At 47.4% G+C, this 18,983-nt stretch overlaps 1 protein-coding gene across 1 annotated transcript in view; it reads right to left on the bottom strand.

Annotated features, from left to right (window-relative positions):
• Positions 1 to 342: 342 nt before the first annotated feature.
• VAT1 (vesicle amine transport 1) overlaps positions 343 to 18,983 on the bottom strand; it is a 35,736-nt gene continuing 17,095 nt past the window's right edge. Inside the window, exons 2-6 of the mRNA XM_081837935.1 lie at positions 10,139 to 10,346; positions 8,970 to 9,140; positions 8,149 to 8,238; positions 4,739 to 4,980; positions 343 to 844 (exon numbers count right to left, since the gene is read on the bottom strand). Coding sequence (XP_081694061.1) covers positions 737 to 844; positions 4,739 to 4,980; positions 8,149 to 8,238; positions 8,970 to 9,140; positions 10,139 to 10,346 — 819 coding nt within the window. The 3' untranslated portion in view covers positions 343 to 736. The remainder of the gene's footprint in view (positions 845 to 4,738; positions 4,981 to 8,148; positions 8,239 to 8,969; positions 9,141 to 10,138; positions 10,347 to 18,983) is intronic.

Below are 18,983 nucleotides of genomic sequence, written 5' to 3'. Positions count from 1 at the left end.
TGCCTCTCCTCCATTCTTCTTGTCACAGCAGAGCTGAAAAAGTTGGATGCGTCCTGCTTATTAAATTTGCCCATCGGAAGAGGCAGGTTTGAAGCTCCGTTTCCATGGAGACTTTCGATGGCTGCTGTAATAATAATAATGTGAGTTTTACGTGCTCTAAAGTTATTAGTCAGCAGAGGCAGGGGAGGCACTGGGCGGGAAGAGAAGAGGGCTCAGGAGGTGAATTTGGCATGGATTTTGTGGAGTTGTGGGTAGGTTACAAATAAAGGTAAAAGAAGGAGCCAGAAATCAAGAGGAAATTTCAGTGGGTGTGTACTTGACTCAGGCACCTGCAAGTTCACATTGGGCCTTGTTATTCCTTTAATGAAGAGTTAATGCTACAAGAGCAGAGATGCAGGATCAATGCAATTCCTCTCTGTGATTACTTTCTATTTATTTACTTTTGAAAGGAGGCCGGCCAATGCTTTAGAGATGGTGCAAAGCGTTCTGTGAAACCCAGAAGCTTGCATCGTCTCCGGAGGCCACCAACCGACCACAATACATGTGTCTTTTCGGTCCTTACACCACTTATTCCATGAACAGCAGTGAGAGATCTATATGCCCATTCCTACTTCCATCAAAGGGTCAGAGATGGGGAGGGGGACAGGTTTTAAAAAAATAAAAATAAAAAATAACACAACCCAAAATACAACAACATGAGGACCTGAGGACAGACAATCCACCCACGCCTTTCACTTTAGTTCTCTGCTGCTGCTTTGCTTTCGTCCTTCGGTGGCGCTTCGGGAATCAGCACAACTTTCCCAATGTTCTTCTTCTCTTGCATCTGCTTCATGGCATCTACCACCTGCAGGGGGAGAAGGATGAGGGGCTTCATTTTCTTCCTTAAGGGTCTTTCAGCTGGCACTAGTCTTCCCCCCTCCCCAATACACACACATCAATCCTCTTAGGCGGCAAAGACAATTGTGGGATCTCTCGGAACTGGTCCCCTTGGAACAGGGTCAAAAATCCATCTGCAATGTTGGTCAGCCAGATACAACACCCAAAGGGAGATTGGCCCTCCCCAACCTCTGAGAAACAGAAGATTTTCAGCCTTGGATTGACGAACGCTTCATGAATTTGTGCAGTCCTTGAATGCTATTCAGATAGCTGTCGCTTTTGCAGCATCCACTACCAACAAACTCAGCCAGTTTGCAATTCAATGTGTGAGCGTTTCCTTTTTACCATTGCAGAATTACTGCTAATAAAAAGGTAAAGGACTCCTGGATGGTTAAGTCCAGTCAAAGGCGACTATGGGGTTGTGGCGCTCATCTCGCTTTCAGGCCGAAGGAGCCAGCGTTTGTCCACAGACAGCTTTCCGGGTCATGTGGCCAGCATGACTAAACCGCTTCTGACGCAATGGGACACCGTGACAGAAACCAGAGTGCACGGAAATGCCGTTTACCTTCCCACCGCAGTGGTACCTATTTATCTACTCGCACTGGCGTGCTTTCGAACTGCTAGGTTGGCAGGAGCTGGGACAGAGCAATGGGAGCTCACCCCATTGTGGGGATTTGAACCACCAACCTTCCCGTCGGCAAGTCCAAGTTGCTCAGTGGTTTAGAACATGGCGCCACCCACAGCCCTTACCAATTGCTAATGAACCACCCTAACAGCAGAAAGAAATGTTGCATTCAGCAGCTATCAAATCTCTCCCAGACCAGGCATGTCCAAAGTCCGTTTCGGGGGCCTAATCTGGCCCACCGGTCAGTTTAATCCGGCCCCTGTGGCAGTTTATTTCCTGGGGTAAAATCCTAAAAAAACCTCAACAACTTCAATCCTAAAAAAACCTCAACAAGGTTAACAACTTTGGTCGGCCCTCAAGGCCCTTCATTTCATCAAATCTTGTTTTGGATGTTTGTATGTGATGCCAATAAAAAGTTTGATGATGATAAAATCTGGCCCTCTTTGAAAAAAGTTTGGACACCACTGTCTAGACTCTTTTGATTCTATAATTCCTTAACCCTTTTTAGAAACCGATTTCAAGGAGCAGCAGCTTTTTACAGCTCAGATGCAGCAAAGGAGGGGTGGGTCCCCCCCCCTTTCCACTCCACACATTTTCAGCTTAATTAAAAGTGGCTGGAATCCACTTGTTACTGTGTGCATCAGAATGCACAGCCAGGAGGCAACAGAAGGAGATAATCTCAGCAGAAAACCCCCCCATCCTTGCCCCCTTTCTGGTTCGCCTGCCTCTCTTCTTCCCCTCCCACCACCAATAAGAGATTCCCAAGCAGGAATCATAAGCAACCGGGCCAAATCTCCAAAACAGTTCGAAAGCACACCAGTGCGAGTAGATAAATAGGTTCCGCTGTGGTGGGAAGGTAAACGGCATTTCCGTGCGCTCTGGTTTCCGTCACTGTGTCCCGTTCATTTCCCAAGCCAGTTTTCAGTGTCAGGTCTTGGAACACGTAAGGCAACAAGGCCAGGAGTTCTCTAAACCAAGGATTCAGCGCCTGGGAGCCTCTTTTAAAAGGCTCAGCCCTGCAAGAGGCAAACGCCAAGACTGGGAAGAGTGGTTGTGACAGAGAATCAGACCGTTGGGTCTATCCAACTCAGTGCTGCCTACATCTGAACTAGGGGTTCTCTTGCAGTCCTGCCTGCAAATGCAAAGGATTGAACCTTTTGTGAAAATAAAAACCACACAATGAACTTACTCACTAAAGCCCAGCACTAGATTTGCTGGGGCTGGGTTTGTCCCTTGTTCCTTCTCTCTCTCAATGAGCAGCAAATACACATGTGATCTAATGACTCAACTTATTTCTTCACTCGCTCCCCACAGCACCCCGCCTCATGACTAAACACAAAGTCATGCAGTGAAAGGCTTTGTTCACCACACTAGGGCTGAGCGATAACTGGTTATCAGTATCGCATATAGATGTCAACTTCAGATTTGAAAATAAGGGATCAGCAGCCTCAAAAATAAAGGATCAGCAGCCTCACCTGTCCCAGGGACAGGTGATATCTAACAATCTGGGATAGGAGCGGGAAACGACGCTGGAATAAAGGAATTTCCCGCAAAAAAAGGGACGGTTGGCAGCTATGGTATCGCAACGTATCACCAGCAGGACATCGCAATATATCGATATCTGACGATATCTGAAATAAGGAAGGAACTATATAGAGGCGAACAGGACAATGTCCTGACGACTACTAGTACTTAGGGGTCCAAAATGGTTAAATGACAACATTCTCAATCGACACACACTCCGTTTCATCAGCAGGCAAGGCAAAATGCATCCCAACAGGACTTTGGGTTTTGGACTTGGCTACCAAATGCTGGTATTCAGGGGAATCCAAAGTACGATGATGAGTAATAGTGAATACAAATAATCTGGGACTGCCAGGCTGCCAGAAGGAATGATGGAGGCAGAAGGGGCACAATAATCAGCAGCCTGCGAAGCATTGCCATGTCAGTGGGTGACAGCAGCAGAAGCGGCGGCAGCCTGCAATGCCTTGCCATGGCAGTGGCAGTAGTGGCGGGCTGTGAGGCCTTGCAGTGGCAGCAGGAGACAGCGGCAGAAGCTGAGGCAGGTCGCCACAGCTTCTGCCATCGCCTCCCACTACCGCCAGGAGGACTTGCAGGCTGCTGCCACTTCTGCTGCCAAATCCTGCCGCCACTGCAAGGCCTCTCAGGCCAGTGCCGTTACTGCTGCCACTTCCCACCACGAGTCCTCGCAGGCCACCGCCACTACTGCCGCCACTCTCTATCACCTCCACAAGGCCTTGCAGGCTGCCACCGCTATTGCCGTCACCACCACCTGTGCCTGCCTGAAGCTAATTTCTCATCCTCTCTCTCCGTGCCTCTCCTGGTTCTAAGAAACCAGGGAGGAGGGGAGCTGGTCACAGCAACAGACTCTTCCCAGTCTGTTTCATCTCTGACTCACCCCCCTCCCACCCCAGCTTCAGCCTCAGCCTCTACTTCTTATTCTGGACTCCTCTCTGCCACAGACTCTCCCAGCTCACTAAACCCTGTTGCCTCTTCAGCTTCCGACACCTCCTCCTCCCAGTCTTCTCAATCTTCTCCCTCTGTCCCACCACCCATCCCCGGGCTCTGAGTCTTCTTCCCTTGGGGGGCTTCCCCAGCTAGTTCCTCCCTCCATTCCCCTGCGTTCAACCAGTCCGTAACATTAAGATACAATCCCATAATTCCTGGAGGGAACCAGCGTGTGTTGAAATGCTGTATGGTGTGGACGGGACCCTAGTCTACGCCACCTCCTGAAGATGAACGCTAAAATGCTCCCCCCTTGACTTTCTCATCTCCAGGCTGCTATTACAACTCTTTCCTCACAGGGCTCGGTTTCCAGCTTCCTCAACATTGTGGTCACCCTCCTCTGGAAACACAACACAGTTCAGCAACGTCTTTTTGTTATATGTGGCACACCCAGATCCACAACACAACCTAAACAGAGCAAAACCATTGTTCCCTGCGTGATCCGGAGACTGTGCTCCCATTAACAGAGCCTAAGATTGTGTTAGCCTTTTTAGCTGCTGCATCTCGCTGCTGGCTCCTGTTCAGCTTGTGCTCACACCTAAAGCCCCATAATCTCTTTGCACGTGTACAAGCCAGCCCCCCCCCCCAGTCCTTTGATTTCCTGCTCCTATATTGAGGGTCTCCAGTGAACGGCCAAAGCCCTGGAATCACACCTAGAAACCGATCGCATTAAGCACGCGAAGAGTCCGTTGCGCTGCCGCCCACACTCACCTGATCAAAGGGCCAAACGGAGTCCACCTTGGGCTTGATTTTGCCTTGGTTGTAGAGGGCAACCAGCTTGTTCACCACACTGCTCAAGAGCTCCACCTCCTCATCTAGGTAGCCCAGGTGGTAGCCGCAGACGGCCTTGTTGAGATGCAGGAGCTGCAAGGCATTGATGCTGAACTGGTTCCACCAGGTCTTAGCCATGGCCATCAGGTTCTTCCTCTGCCCTGTTACCAAGTTGGCTACACCTGCCAAGCGGAAAGACGTATCGTTTAGCGACTGCCTGGGTGCTGCTGCACAGCGGCCAGGATGTCTTTTTTATATACCTGTAAGTTTTTATTAAATTTTATGTTCTACAATTTAGAATACTCATTTAAACAGCCTTAAAATCTCAATTGACTTCCCTTCTTCTCTTTCCATGGTTCATTTTGCAAATCTTAAATCCCTGCATATTTTATATAAACTATTCCATTCAGTATTCCATTATTATATCCACCAAAATTTATTTACACTGTTGAATTTATCTTAATGCCGCCAACATTTTCAAGTGTACACAATTTCCCCCCATATATTCAATAAACATTTTCCAATCTTCTCTAAACGTATGTTCTTCTTGTTATCTTATTTAGGTCTGAAAGCTGCACATATTCCGTCAGCTTCAGTTGCCATTCTTCTTTAGTTGGGACTTCGCTCGTTTTACATTTTTGGGCTAACAAAACATGGGCCGCAGTACAGTGGTACCTCGGGTTAAGAACTTAATTCGTTCTGGAGGTCCGTTCTTAAGCTGAAACTGTTCTTAACCTGAAGCACCACTTTAGCTAATGGGGCCTCCTGCTGCCGCCGCGCCACTGGAGCACGATTTCTGTTCTCATCCTGAAGCAAAGTTCTTAACCCGAGGTACTATTTCTGGGTTAGCGGAGTCTGTAACCTGAAGCGTCTGTAACCCGAGGTACCACTGTAGTAGCATACAGCAGTGAGGATATCTTGGAAGGTTCAACTCTATTCTCCTACACAGGCAACCTCAGTCAAGTCTAGCTGAGCAATTATTATTTATAAATATTATTATTTATATTAATAAAATTATATTTTATATTAATAAAATAAATTATATTAATAAAATTTATTATTATTATTATTATTAGCCTCTCCCAGGCCATGACTTTAAGAACAGGAAAAGCAGCTGGGAAGGGAGGGGTTTTTTTAAAAAAAAAAACAACAACCCACGATTTTATAAGTTGTGCATCTTTGTTTCTCAGTTTGTTCCTTTTACATGATTCTGCATGTATTGTGGTATTTTATGCATTGTGGCTTGCAGTTATCTTCGTTGGTCATCATTTAGCAATTACCACTGTAATTGTTCTGAGTGAATTTCTGCTTAATTTGCTGGTGTTTCGAGAGTTAATTTTGTAGTGTGCTATTACACAAGAGTTGCTTAGGGGCAACTGACAAAGTGCTCTGAATGTGCTCAAAGCCGCTGTCTCACACTAGATCATTCTCTTAGGCAGAGGCTGAAATCTTCAACTCGGAAAAACTAAACCCGTGCTTGGAAGAGCATGTGAATGTAAATCCTTTGCATGTATTCTTCCTTAGCTATATGTCCTGCCTTGGAATATTTTAACAAGTGCTTGGACATTGCCTTAATTTCAAGAAAAGCGTCAGTATTGCACATGATTTGGCGTCCTAGGTGCAATTTAGCTACTCTGCCCAAAGTGGAGGCAGACAATCTCTACAGCACCCAGGTCCCCAGCCCCACAGGGCTTCAAAGGCCAAGAACATATACTCCCCCCCCCTCCAGAACAATGGGGCCCTGAGCTATACCAGTACCTTCCCTCTTTTGCAACTGAGCTTCAGTTTATCGCCCTTATCTAGTTCATTACTGATAGCCAATTCAAGGCTTCCTGTGCCTCGCCAGAATTAGATGTCAAGGAGAGATGGAGCGAGGTGAGCTGGAGTTTTGAAGGGGGCCGTCATCAGTACCTGCCGAGACTCCAGAACCCCAGGTGATCTCACTTGGTGGTTTCATGTGACTGAAAGACAGCACAAGGAATAAACCACAAGGCACAAATGCCAGGAGAAAGGGTAACAGGAGGCTTCTAGTAACACTTCCTGGAAGCAGCCATCCAGGAAGATAGAGCTACTGGAACTCGGTGGCCCTGAACCACAGAAGGGTAACATGGCCAATGATGCCCATAGCCACTGAGAGACTTAGCAGTACCAGCTGTGAGAGCCTTGTAGCATTTCCCTCACTGCAAGAAGTGAAGTTACTGGGAACCGGGCAGAGGGTCTTCTCGGTAGTGGCACCCTCCCTGTGGAATGCCCTCCCGTCAGATGTCAGGGAAATAAATTACTGCAGTCGTACCCTGGAAGTCGAACGGAATCCATTCCGGAAGTCCGTTCGACTTCCAAAACATTCGAAAACCAAATCACGGCTTCTGATTGGCTGATCGGGTTCCAAAAAGAATGTCCGCAAACCGGAACGATCACTTCCGGGTTTGCGGCATTCGGGAGCCAAAACGTCTGAGTTCCAGGGTGTTCGACAACCAAGGTGCAACTGTATTTGGCTTTTAGAAAACATCTGAAGGCAGCCGTGTTCAACGAAGTCGTATTGTGTTTTTAATATTCTGTTTGGAGCAGCCTGGAGTGGCTGGGGCAACCCTGTCAGATGGGCAGCATATTATTATTATGATTATTATGATTATTATGATTATTATTCTCGACCCTCCTTCTCCCAATGTAGGCCATCTATGTCAAAACGAGGGTCAAAATCGGGCTGAAACAAATTTAGGTTTTGTAATGAATTCATAACCATAAACGGCAGCCTGGTATGTGGGGTCTTTACACTGCAGAACTGGAAATGACAGCGACCTTTTTTGGAACACCATGTTGGCGTCTGCAAAGGCCTGCAAGTTTCAACTCTGAAACTTCTAGATGGCCACCCCAGGGTTGCAAGATTCTGATCTCCGCTGCCAGTTCGACTGTGTAAAGGCTTTGTCTGCGAGCACAGAATTAAAGTGTGCTCACTGCCGGAAGCAGGGGGAGAGAAGTATTCAACAGCTTTGGTGTTTGACTCCGACATGCCACAAAGCTTCTGTTACAGCTGCAGGGTGCTCAGTTGACTCAGATAAAGGGGGGTGTGCTTCAAAGGATCTTTTGGAGATAGAAAGATGGGAGCTTTTGGTCTGACCCCAGGAAGCCAGTCCTTGTACATTTCCATTTCTCAGACTCCAGAGGCTGAGCCTGGAGAATTGCAAACTAGTTCCAGCGCAGAGCTGAGCTCCACATCGAAAGCGCAGCATTCTGCACCTGCGCAGAGGCAATTTCCTATCCAAAGATTTGAGTTTGTGCTTCGGGATTCAAAAGATTCCAGGGCTGGATGGAGCCTCAATTCAGTTACCCAATAAATTTTCTTTACTCACCATAGGTGACTAGTTTCCCCATTGGCTTCAGGAGATTAAAGCCTTTTGTGGTATCTGAACCCCCCAGAGGGTCTAAGACGACATCTACGCCTAACAAGACAAAGAGAGAAAGTTGCCATTACAAAAGATTAATAAGGACCTTCCAGTATTCAGGAACAAATGTCCAGTTCCACGTCTGAAATATCTATTTCTGGACAGTTGTAAACACATTTCCCTTAGGGGAACATTCCAAAAATTGCAGAAGGGAAAGACCCATTGCTTTTTTTAATATTAGAAAGACTATAATGTGATGTGTTCCCTTGGCCAAATTTAAACAGCACTCTAGCCTAATGAAAGGAAAGAGTGCTTTTATCTCCAGGCCTCTTGTTTTAATCAGCAGAATTAATTGCTTAATTTAAATTACTATGATTAATTATCCCCTTAACAGCCTTACAAATCAGGATAATAATAAAAAAAACTTTGTGGAGTTTTGCAACAGGTTAGCACAATTCGGCTGAAAACCACGTCGAAAGCAGAAACTCTGAGATGGAGATAATGATAATTATTGTTATTTTATTATTATTATTTATTGAATATGTTGGTTGCTTTATCTTGCCCAGAGTAATCCCAAAGCAACATTCAACCAATCCAACAGGCAGGCAGGCAGACAATAAACCCCACATAGGTTCGTTAAAACCAGGAGGGAGAATTTTTTAAAGAACAACCCATACACTTCTAAAAGGCCACAGATAGTTAAGGGGCAAAGGTCTAGTTATATGGAGGAAAACTTTCGCCTGCTGCACCCTGGTCCCAGAGCTCTCTGCCTCTGCTCTGTTACTGACCTTTGGGGGAGATTTTCCGTACTTCTGCCACATAATCAGCTGTCCGGTAGTCAATCGGGTGGGTGACTCCATTCTCCTTGAGCATTTCATGTTTGGAGGCAGAAGCGGTACCAAAAACGGTGACGTTCTCCACAGTTTTGCAGAGCTGGACGGCTGCAGTCCCCACACCACCTGGAAGGAGGAAACAGAGGCAAGTGAAGCCGCGCATTGTGGCGCCACTGGCAGCCAAGGGGCCCAGATCCTTGTTCAACCCCATCCCAACGCGGGAAATATTCTCTCCACTCGCTGCCAAATTCAGTAGACAGTAGCTGCTCCGTTGGCCCATACAGAAGACGACGCGGATTGGCTTATGAAGAGCCAAGTAAAAGTTGGTTTCATGGAAGTGTATCAGCATTCATTGTTTCCCGAGCCTAAACCCGCCTAAGTTAAGATCCATCAGAGATGTTCTCTCCGGTAATATCAAATCAAAAAAGCCTCAAGGGAATATGTATGTCAGGAACCGGGTCCTCACAGGGCCTCCACCCCTGAAATTTGGATCAAAAGAAGCATATTTTAGCCAATAGAATAAGTTGCGGGTTGCAGTTGTGGCGCTCACAACCATTTCTCCAGTTTGCAAGCATTCCCACAGGCCCCCAAAGATTGGCGGCCTCTGATCTATGCTATCAAATTAAGCTAGTTTGAGAACCACGGCAATTAAACACTTTGGCAAAGACTAGGAGGTCCCGTTCTATTGCGCAACGGCTGCACTCACATGTCAACAAGATACATGAGCAGAAGGCTGGTGCGCATAGCCTGTTTTCACTCCTTCTATGGTGCTACCAGGTCAAGAAGTCAGATCACTGTGATGTCTGAACCTGGAATTGTGGCTTCTTTCTCCGTAACAAGCCAGGATTTCACAAGTCTAAAGCAGCTAAGCCTGGGTCGTGATCCCGGCTTGTTAGGGAGAAACAAACCATGACCCCAGCTTTGACCAAGCGGCCTTGTGACATATGGGGAAAGGGTGGGTTGGTAAGAAGAGAACCTTGCGCACTATCTTGGAGAGAAGGGAGGATAATGTAATAAATACATTCATAGTACAGGAAGACAAGCAGGAAGTCAAGGACTGCTCTGTGAGTTCCTCTTTCATTAATCTATAGCTTCCTACTGCAGAGGGGGAAATCCTTGGTTACCTGCTGCCATGTGGACCAGGACGCTCTGGTTGGGTCGCAGGTTGCCAAAGTCAAAGAGGACCATATAGGCGGTGATGTAGTTGACCAAAAAGGCAGCTGCTTCCTCGAAACTCATCCCTTCCGGCATGGGGAATGTCTGGTTGGCTTGGACGGTCACAATTTCTTGCCAGAGCCCCGACCTGGCCATCACCATCACCTTCTCACCTACCTGGTACAGGAGAGAGAAGAGCACAATCAGGGATGCTGGACTCAAGCCCAAATGGAAGACCAACACAGGCTAGTCATGGGATGGAGAATCTTCATCTCTCTGGGTGTTGATGGGCCACACATTAACCCTGACTATTGGCCATGCTGGGACGCGCGTGGTGCTGTGGGTTAAACCACAGAGCCTAGGGCTTGCTGATCAGAAGGTTGGCGGTTCGAATCCCCACGACGGGGTGAGCTCCCGTTGCTCAGTCCCTGCTCCTGCCAACCTAGCAGTTCAAAAGCATGTCAAAGTGCAAGTAGATAAATAGGAAAGGTAAACGGTGTTTCCGTGTGCTGCTCTGGTTTGCCAGAAGCAGCTTAGTCATGCTGGCCACATGACCCGGAAGCTGTACGCCGGCTCCCTCGGCCAATAAAGCGAGATGAGCGCCACAACCCCAGAGTCGGCCACGATTGGCCTAATGGTCCTGGGTCCCTTTACCTTTACTTTTTATTGGCCATGCGGGCTGTGGTAGATAACCTTTTAGAGCCCAGAGGGCCTCCCTGGCCATCTCCCAGAGGTGTGTGCTGGTGGTGGGCGGGGCCAAGGAAAAACTGGGCGGGGCCATGGGTGTGACTTCCCTTTGCATGGTAAAAGTCAGAGGTTTTCAGCACACGCCCCACATCTCTCTCTTTGCTTCACCCAGGCAAGCAATAGGCATCATCACAACACAAGGACACAAAGCCTGGCCAGCCAGGCAAACACATTTGCGGAGAGTGGTGTAGCTAAGAAAGTCTCAAAGGCCAGACAGAGAGACTTGGAGGGGCACACGCTGCCCCTGAGGCCCACCGTTGCCCTAAGGTTACCAGACGTCCCCGGATTTACAAATCAGTCCCCGTACAAAATCCATTGAAGTTGAAAAGTATCCCCGGATTCATTGAAAAAAATATGGTAACCTTAAAGGTAAAGGTAAAGGGGACCCCTGACCATTAGGTCCAGTTGTGGACGACTCTGGGGTTGAGGCACTCATCTCGCTCTATAGGCCAAGGGAGCCGGCGTTTGTCCACAGACAGCTTCCGGGTCATGTGGCCAGCATGACTAAGCCACTTCTGGCGAACCAGAGCAGCGCAGGGAAACACCGTTTACCTTCCCGCCAGAGTGGTACCTATTTATCTACTTGCACTTTGACGTGCTTTCGAACTGCGAGGTTGGCAGGAGCAGGGACCGAGCAACGGGAGCTCACCCCATCGCGGGGATTCGAACCGCCGACCTTCTGATCGGCAAGTCCTAGGCTTTGTGGTTTAACCCACAGCACCACCCACGTCCCTATGGTAACCTTACACTGACCTGAAAAAAGGTCTGAAAGGAAAGAAGGGAGCACAGTGTTCTCCACTCCTTTTGAAGACCCCTCCACCCATCTGGGCAGTCACAGATGAAAAATACACAATCCAGGAAGAGCTTTTTTCCAGCCCATTCTCATTGGTTGCCCTTAGCAGGCTTGCAAAGAACTGACCACAAGCTCAAGCCTGGAGGGAGGAAGTCTGGCTTGCATGGCAGTTGGTGGGCGGAAAGGACCCCACACCTCCTTGTTTACTGCCTTGAGGCATTGACTTTTGGGGAAGTAGCCATTGCCCTTTTTAACGCTGCACCACCCAAGGGTTTGGGAGTTGCAACTTGCAACCAGCCTTTATTGGCATAAGTTAAAACAGTAAAATCATACAAAGCCATACAAATACATTGATAATCCAAACACATGCAATATACAAAAGACTAAATAACCACCACTGAATAAACCAGGCAACTTTACATTTAGCTTGAAAGATCTCGGCTAAGTACCCCGAAACAATCTTGGTAGTTTCAGGAGTATTATCCCTCAACAAATATCAGATTACAGACCCTCTGCAAATCATTATTTTGATATTTAAGGGAGTGACTAGGAGATCTCTGCAATGGGTGTCGAGAAGAGGGCAATCCAAAATTACCGTATTTTTCGTCCCATAGGATGCTCCATCCCATAGGACGCACCTAGTTTTTTGGGGGGGAAATAAAGGGGGGGAAATTGCCTTTATTTCCCCCCCAAAAGCAGGTCGGGGAAACCGAACCAGGTCTGGGAACAGCGGGATGGCGGCGCTGCGCCTCCCTGCTGTCCCCCGAGCTTGTGGGGCTGGCCGATGTCTGTCCGGCGCACGGGGCGCTCTGCTTCAGGGCGCCCCGCCCACCGGGTGGCAGGCTGCTATCCGCAGCATGGGGAGCCCTGCGGGGAACTCCCGCAGGGCTCCCCACGCTGCGGATGTGTTCCCGAAGCGCTGGGCACTCTGCTTTCAGGGCACCCGACGCTCCGGGAAGCAGGCTGCTATCCGCAGCCTAGACATCCCTGCGGGACCTCCCGCAGGGCTGCCTAGGCTGCGGATGTCTTCCTGAAGCCTGGAGAGCAAGAGGGGTCGGTGCGCACGACCCCTCTCGCTCTCCAAGCTTCAGCGAAAGCCTGTATTCGCCCCATAGGACGCACCCAGATTTCCCCTTCATTTCTGGAGGGGAAAAAGTGCGTCCTATAGGGCGAAAAATACGGTATGTGATATATTGTACAGTCAAACCCCAGTTCCCGAACACCTTTGTTATCATACGTTTTGGCTCCCGAACGCCAAAAACCCAGAAATAAATGCTATGGTTTTTGAACGTTTTTCAGAAGTCAACGTCCGACGTGGCTTCCGCTTGAGTGCTGGAAGCTCCTGCAACCAATCAGAAGCTGTGTCTTGGTTGTCGAACGTTTTGTACGTCAAAGAGTCTTCTGGAACAGATTATGTTTGACAACCAAGGTTTGACTGTATCTGGTGTTTTCTTATTCCAGGAACAGAATCTACCCTGGAAGCGGATTTTTTTGAAACCTTCCAAACAATAAAGATGAGGGGAATGCATTTAAGACAAGCTAGCACAAAAGCTGTGTTGCGATTGAGCTAGCATAAAAGCTCTGTATTGCGACTGAGCTAGCATAAAAGCTCTGTATTGCGACTGAGTTTCTAAATTATAAAAGTAATTGGGCGTGACTCCATGGTGAGGCTGAGATCCTAAGTAAGAAGATGAACATACAAAAGGCAGGGAGGGGTAGAGCTTTTGGATTTCATGATCTAGCAGTCTCTGCTTGATGAGAAAGCTATTGCAATTCCCATTTACCTGAGTTTGAGGGTAATAGCAGAAAACCATGGAGAATTATATGTATCTCAGCGTTAAAAGCTGTCAAGAGACCCCTATTTGCCCCACCGCGAGCTACAATTGCCAGAGTAGTTTCACAGTCAATCCCTCTTCCCAGAGAACTGTGAGAATTAGGGTAAACTCACGACACCCTTAACAAACTACAGTTCTGCTTTAAATGTATAGTACAAATGGGTCTTGCCTTACAAGCGAGGGTGGAAACAGCTGCTCATGTTCAGTATAAGTTCTACAACTTGTTAAAAAGGATCTTGGCCCTTTGGGTTGTGGAGGGAGCGGATGAGAGATAAAACACCTGCAACATTACGTTTCCTCACATGCTTCAGAAGTACATGAAGCTGCATCATTCTGAAGGGAAGGGAAAATTCTTCGTAATACATAACCGTTGTTTGGAATGCAACACCACAGAGCTCTGGGTGATGTTTTCTGAATTAGAGGGCTAGATTGAAAAGTGGAAAATTAAGTCCAGAGAGCCAAGTGCATCGTCTCCACCCACTAGAAACTGCAGGCCAACACTCCAGGTTGAGCACGGTCGTCCATTATGTTAATTTCAGGTATTCTTGTGTTTCTCGATCTGAAAGCCAAGATTCCTAGAAACACTTCAAAGCCAAGGCCCAGAAACAGCACATGAACTTCCCTTGTGGGTAGGAGGCCAGGAGAGGGAAGAAACAGATTCTTTCCCTTCTTCAGCAATGTGCAGCTGGAGAAGAGGACTGGGCTGAGCTCTCTAGAACCCTCTCAATTTTCACAGTGTGATGGGGAGCTCACCATGCAAAGCCCATTTTAACCCTTGGTTCTGCACCACATATGCTAGGGCTCCCAAAGACCCCCTGGACGTCCAAAGACCAGTTGCCGCTCCAGGGAAAGCTGCAGATTCCCAGGCTTGTTTGGTTTTAAGTAACTTTCTAGCATTTTTGCAGAAATCAAGATAGGAAGCAAACTCCCACTACAAGAAACTAGCCTGGTCCCACCTTTAGTTGAGGAAGAAAGTCACAGAAATGATTTCAGCATCTGGGAAAGCAGATCTAACCAGTTGGGCAAAGAGAAAACTACACTGGAACATCCCTTGTCCAGGCTTGAAAGGCGGGAATTCTTGGTTCATTTTTAAAGCTTTTTTTCTATGCTGGCCTTCCCTGGTGGAGGCTGCCCAGCTCAGATATGCAGAATTATAGACTCATGGAGCTGGAAGAGACCTGGAAGGGTCATGCAGCCCAACTCCCTGCAATGCAGGAAGAGCAGAGCAGGCTGCGTCGAACCCGCAACCACTCAACCACAGCCATTTTTAGCATCCTTTTAATTGGGGAGCAATGCGCCCATTGCTACTTTCTGTTTTCAAGTCCAGACAGAGGACCCGCACTCGGGTCATATTCCAGTCCCACACTCGTGAGTTTGCACACATTTAAAAATTACTCTGCTTATGCCAATGCAGAGAAAATCCATCACTGGAGCAGTGAGAGACACTTTCGTCATCGTTGTCGTCTTCGGCGATCACTCGTAGCTGAATAAGATTGTCTTCCATTAATACAGTCTTAACAGTGAGCCCATAAGTGACTGTGGAGGCCAATTCTGGATCCACACATCCTTCCACAGTGGGGACATAGGTTTCCGGGTGGGAGTTGATCACGGTGAGGGTTTGTCAAGTGTGTCTTCCTCTTAGCACATTTCTCCCTTTCGTCCTGAGTTTGAGCATCTTCAAAGCCCATGACACCTTTGGTAAAGGCTGTTTTCCCACTGGGTCGCTCGCAGGCCAGTGTTTCCCAGTTGTCGGTGTTTATACTGCATTTTTTTTTTTTTTAGATTTGCCTTGAGAGAGTCTTTAAACCTCTTGTGTTGACCACCAGCATTACGTTTTCCATTTTAAAGTTCGGAATAGAGTAGTTGCTCTGGAAGACGATCATCAGGCATCTGAACAACATGACCAGTCCAACGAAGCTGATGTTGAAGAATCATTGCTTTGACACTGGTGATCTTTGCTTCTTCCTGGACACTGGTATTAGTTCGCCTGTTTACCCAAGAAGACAAGTAACCCATGGCTACACTCCTTTTGCTGGGGGTCGGGGAGGGAAGAGCGTTGGACACCCATAAAGTGTAGTCCAGGGTTGATGTGCCGCTGTTGTCAATATTTTATTTATATTTTAGAGACATGCAATGAAGGTGGGGTCTGTGAAGTGGACTGCAGAAGATTGGAGGTTATGGAAACAATGGAAGGGTAGACTTGGGACACAAGTGTCTCAGAGGCTGGGTCTAACTATGGTTCTGTTCCCAGCTCCACCAGAAATGATACAGACTTGGTATATTTATTCCCTCCAGCAAAAAAACCCCCAAATTTTCAGAAGCTTGATCTAGCACAGCAATGTTTGCATTAAAACGAATAATACGATTGCTTCTTGTACCCAGGCTATCTTTTATGGCGACTGGGCTCCCGGAGGGCCCATGGAAACAATGCACCTCTCTGGCGCCATTTCCAGATTTCCCCCGGCCCCGTATCTCTCCAGCTGAAAGAAAACACAACCATTTCCTTTGCAGAGGGGGAAATCCTGTGTTTATTTGGCTCCGCTCTCAGGAAAGGAGCATAACTGTGGCCCAGCATCCTTCACCTTCGGCGTGAACCTCCCTCTGCAGCAGTCATAAATACTTTGCATGCATGTGGAAAGCCAAACAGATGAAGCCTTTTGGCCCAAAGTAGCAGAAGGAAGAGAGTTGGTTTCCACAGCAACACAGGACAAGACAAACCCAGAGCAGTGAGGCAGTTCAATCTCGGGACGGCCAGGTTCAAACCGCATCGCAACCACAGATACCGTATTTTTCGCTCTATAGGACACACTTTTTCCCCTCCAAAAATGAAGGGGAAATGTGTGTGCGTCCTATGGAGCGAGTGCAGGCTTTTGCTGAAGTCTGGAGAGCGAGAGGGGTCGCTGCACACTGACCCCTCTCACTCTCCAGGCTTCAGGCAGCTATCTGCAATCCTTTGGAGCCTTTTTTCTTTATTCCCCCCCCCCTAAAAACTAGGTGCGGCCTATGGTCCGATGCGCCCCATGGAGTGAAAAATACGGTATATACTGGAAGGCAAGTTCCCCAGAACTCAACTCGCAATGCCCATCGATAAAATTTGGACAGATGAGCCTCTCAAATCTCAGAGGGCCATAGAGAGGGCAAACGATACTGACCAAGTGAGAAATCCAATCCTTATGCGACCACAAATGCACGGATGTTACTGGCCCAGAGACGGACAGAAGATAAAGTTCCTACCAGAGAAGAATAGGAGATAGAAGTTGATGGACTATGCCGAAATGGCTAAAATGACCGGAAGAGTCAGAAATCAGGAAGACCAACATTTGAATAAGGAATGGGGGGGGGGATTTATGAGTTATCTTAAAGAGCATTGTCAACAGTTAAAATCGTTAGAAGGATTAGGATATCACTTGTAGTTCAAGGCTGAATTCTGGACACAATAGGGAGGTAAAAGATTTGGATCATCATAAAAGATGCAGGAGGAAATAATTAATAATGAGGACCCACAAAGTCCAGGAGATTCCTTGGAATCTTGTTTCTATGATTTATGCTTGATATATCTCTGTGGAATTTTAATTTGAAAAACCAAATAAATTAATCTTTATATAAACAAAACAAAACAAAAAAAAAATCCAATCCGAACACACCATTGTCATCTCTGCCAATCCCATATAGTCTATCATCTTCATCTGCCATTCTTCCGGGGTGGGTAGATCTTGTGTCTTCCAGTACTTTGCGATAAGTATCCTTGCTGCTGTTGTAGCGTACATAAAGAAAGTTCTGTCCTTCTTTAACACCACTTGGCTAACCATACCCAGGAGAAAGGCCTCTGGTTTCTTCAAGAAGGTATACTTAAATACCTTTTTCATTTCGTTATATATCATCTCCCAGAAAGCCTTAATCCTTGGGCATGTCCACCAAAGGTGAAAGAATGTACCTTCATTCTCTTTACATTTCCAACATTTATTATCTGATAAGTGGTAAATTGACTGGGGTCACGTACCACCTATAAATCATTTTCATAATATTCTCTCTCAAGGCATTACATGCCGTGAATTTCATGCCGGTGGTCCACAACCTTTCCCAGTCAGCAAACATAATGTTATGACCAATATCTTGCGCCCACTTAATCATAGCTGCGCTCGTTTCCATCACTGGCAGCACATGCCCACATTACACGCCTGGAACTGAGGGGGACATTTCATGCGCCTGAAGAAGTGGGCTGAGGTCCTTGAAAGCAGAACCAGCCCAAGACATTTGGGAACCTGAGGTGGATATCAAGATGGCACCCACCCCCCCTCCCTGCCAGAGAAGAAACAGGGAGGGAAGATCTACACCAGGAACAAATGAGAAAATAAATAAATAAATAAATAAATAAATAAATTTATACCCCACCCATCTGGCTGGGTTTCTCCTATGGGCGGCTTCCAACAAAATATTAAAATACAATAGTACTTCAAACATTAAAAGCTTCCCTAAACAGGGCTGCCTTCAAATGTCTTCCAAAAGTCTGGTAGTTGTTTTTCCCTTTGACATCTGGTGGGAAGGCGTTCCACAGGGCGGGTGCCACTACCAAGAAGGCCCTCTGCCTGGTTCCCTGTAACCTCACTTCTCACAGTGAGGGAACTACCAGAAGGCCCTCGGCGCTGGACCTCAGAGTCTGGGCAGAACGATGGGGGTGGAGATGCTCCTTTAAGTATACTGGGCCAAGGCCGTTTAGGGCTTTAAAGGTCAGCACCAACACTTTGCATTGTGCTCGGAAATGTACTGGGAGCGAATGTAGGTCTTTCAAGACCAGTGTTATGTGGTGCTGGCGGCCGCTCCCAGTCCCCAGTCTGGCTCCCGCATTCTGAATTAGTTTCTGGGTCACCTTCAAAGGTAGCCCGACAAAGATCGGCTGCCCCGGTGCATGCTGCTGCCTGAGGCAATCGCCTCAACTCACCTCATAGATGGGGCGGCCCTGCTGGAAAGCTTATGCCACAATCAGTGTGTTCACCCAGGTATCCCCAAACCCGGCCCTCCAGCTGGTTTGAGACTACAATACCCATCACCCCGAGTTAACAGGACCAGTGGTCAGGGATGATGGGAATTGTAGTCCCAAAACAGCTGGAGGGCTGAGTTTGGGATGCCTGTTAAAGATGTCACAGGACTCTCTTAATGTTGGTTTAGTAAGGAGCAAGTCTCGTTGTAGAACTTCTGAGTAGATACAAATGGGTTGCCCTCTTGTGAAAGCTGACTAAAAGTAAAGCAATGGCAAGTGGCGTTGCCATCACTGACGTCACACCGAGTACATTGGGCAAAACATTCCTGCACTAAAGGGAGTTGGACTAGTAGACCCTTCCGTTATTCTATAGTACTTTTTATTTTATTTTTTCAAAAATATACATTTATACAACACGTTCTGTTTTGGTTTGTAACAAAAAAGAAAATGATAGCAACTTA

This window comes from Podarcis erhardii (assembly GCF_964252035.2).
Source record: "Podarcis erhardii genome assembly, chromosome: 13".
Classification (NCBI taxonomy): Eukaryota; Metazoa; Chordata; class Lepidosauria; order Squamata; family Lacertidae; genus Podarcis; species Podarcis erhardii.
This window is presented reverse-complemented; position numbering and strand designations above follow the sequence as displayed.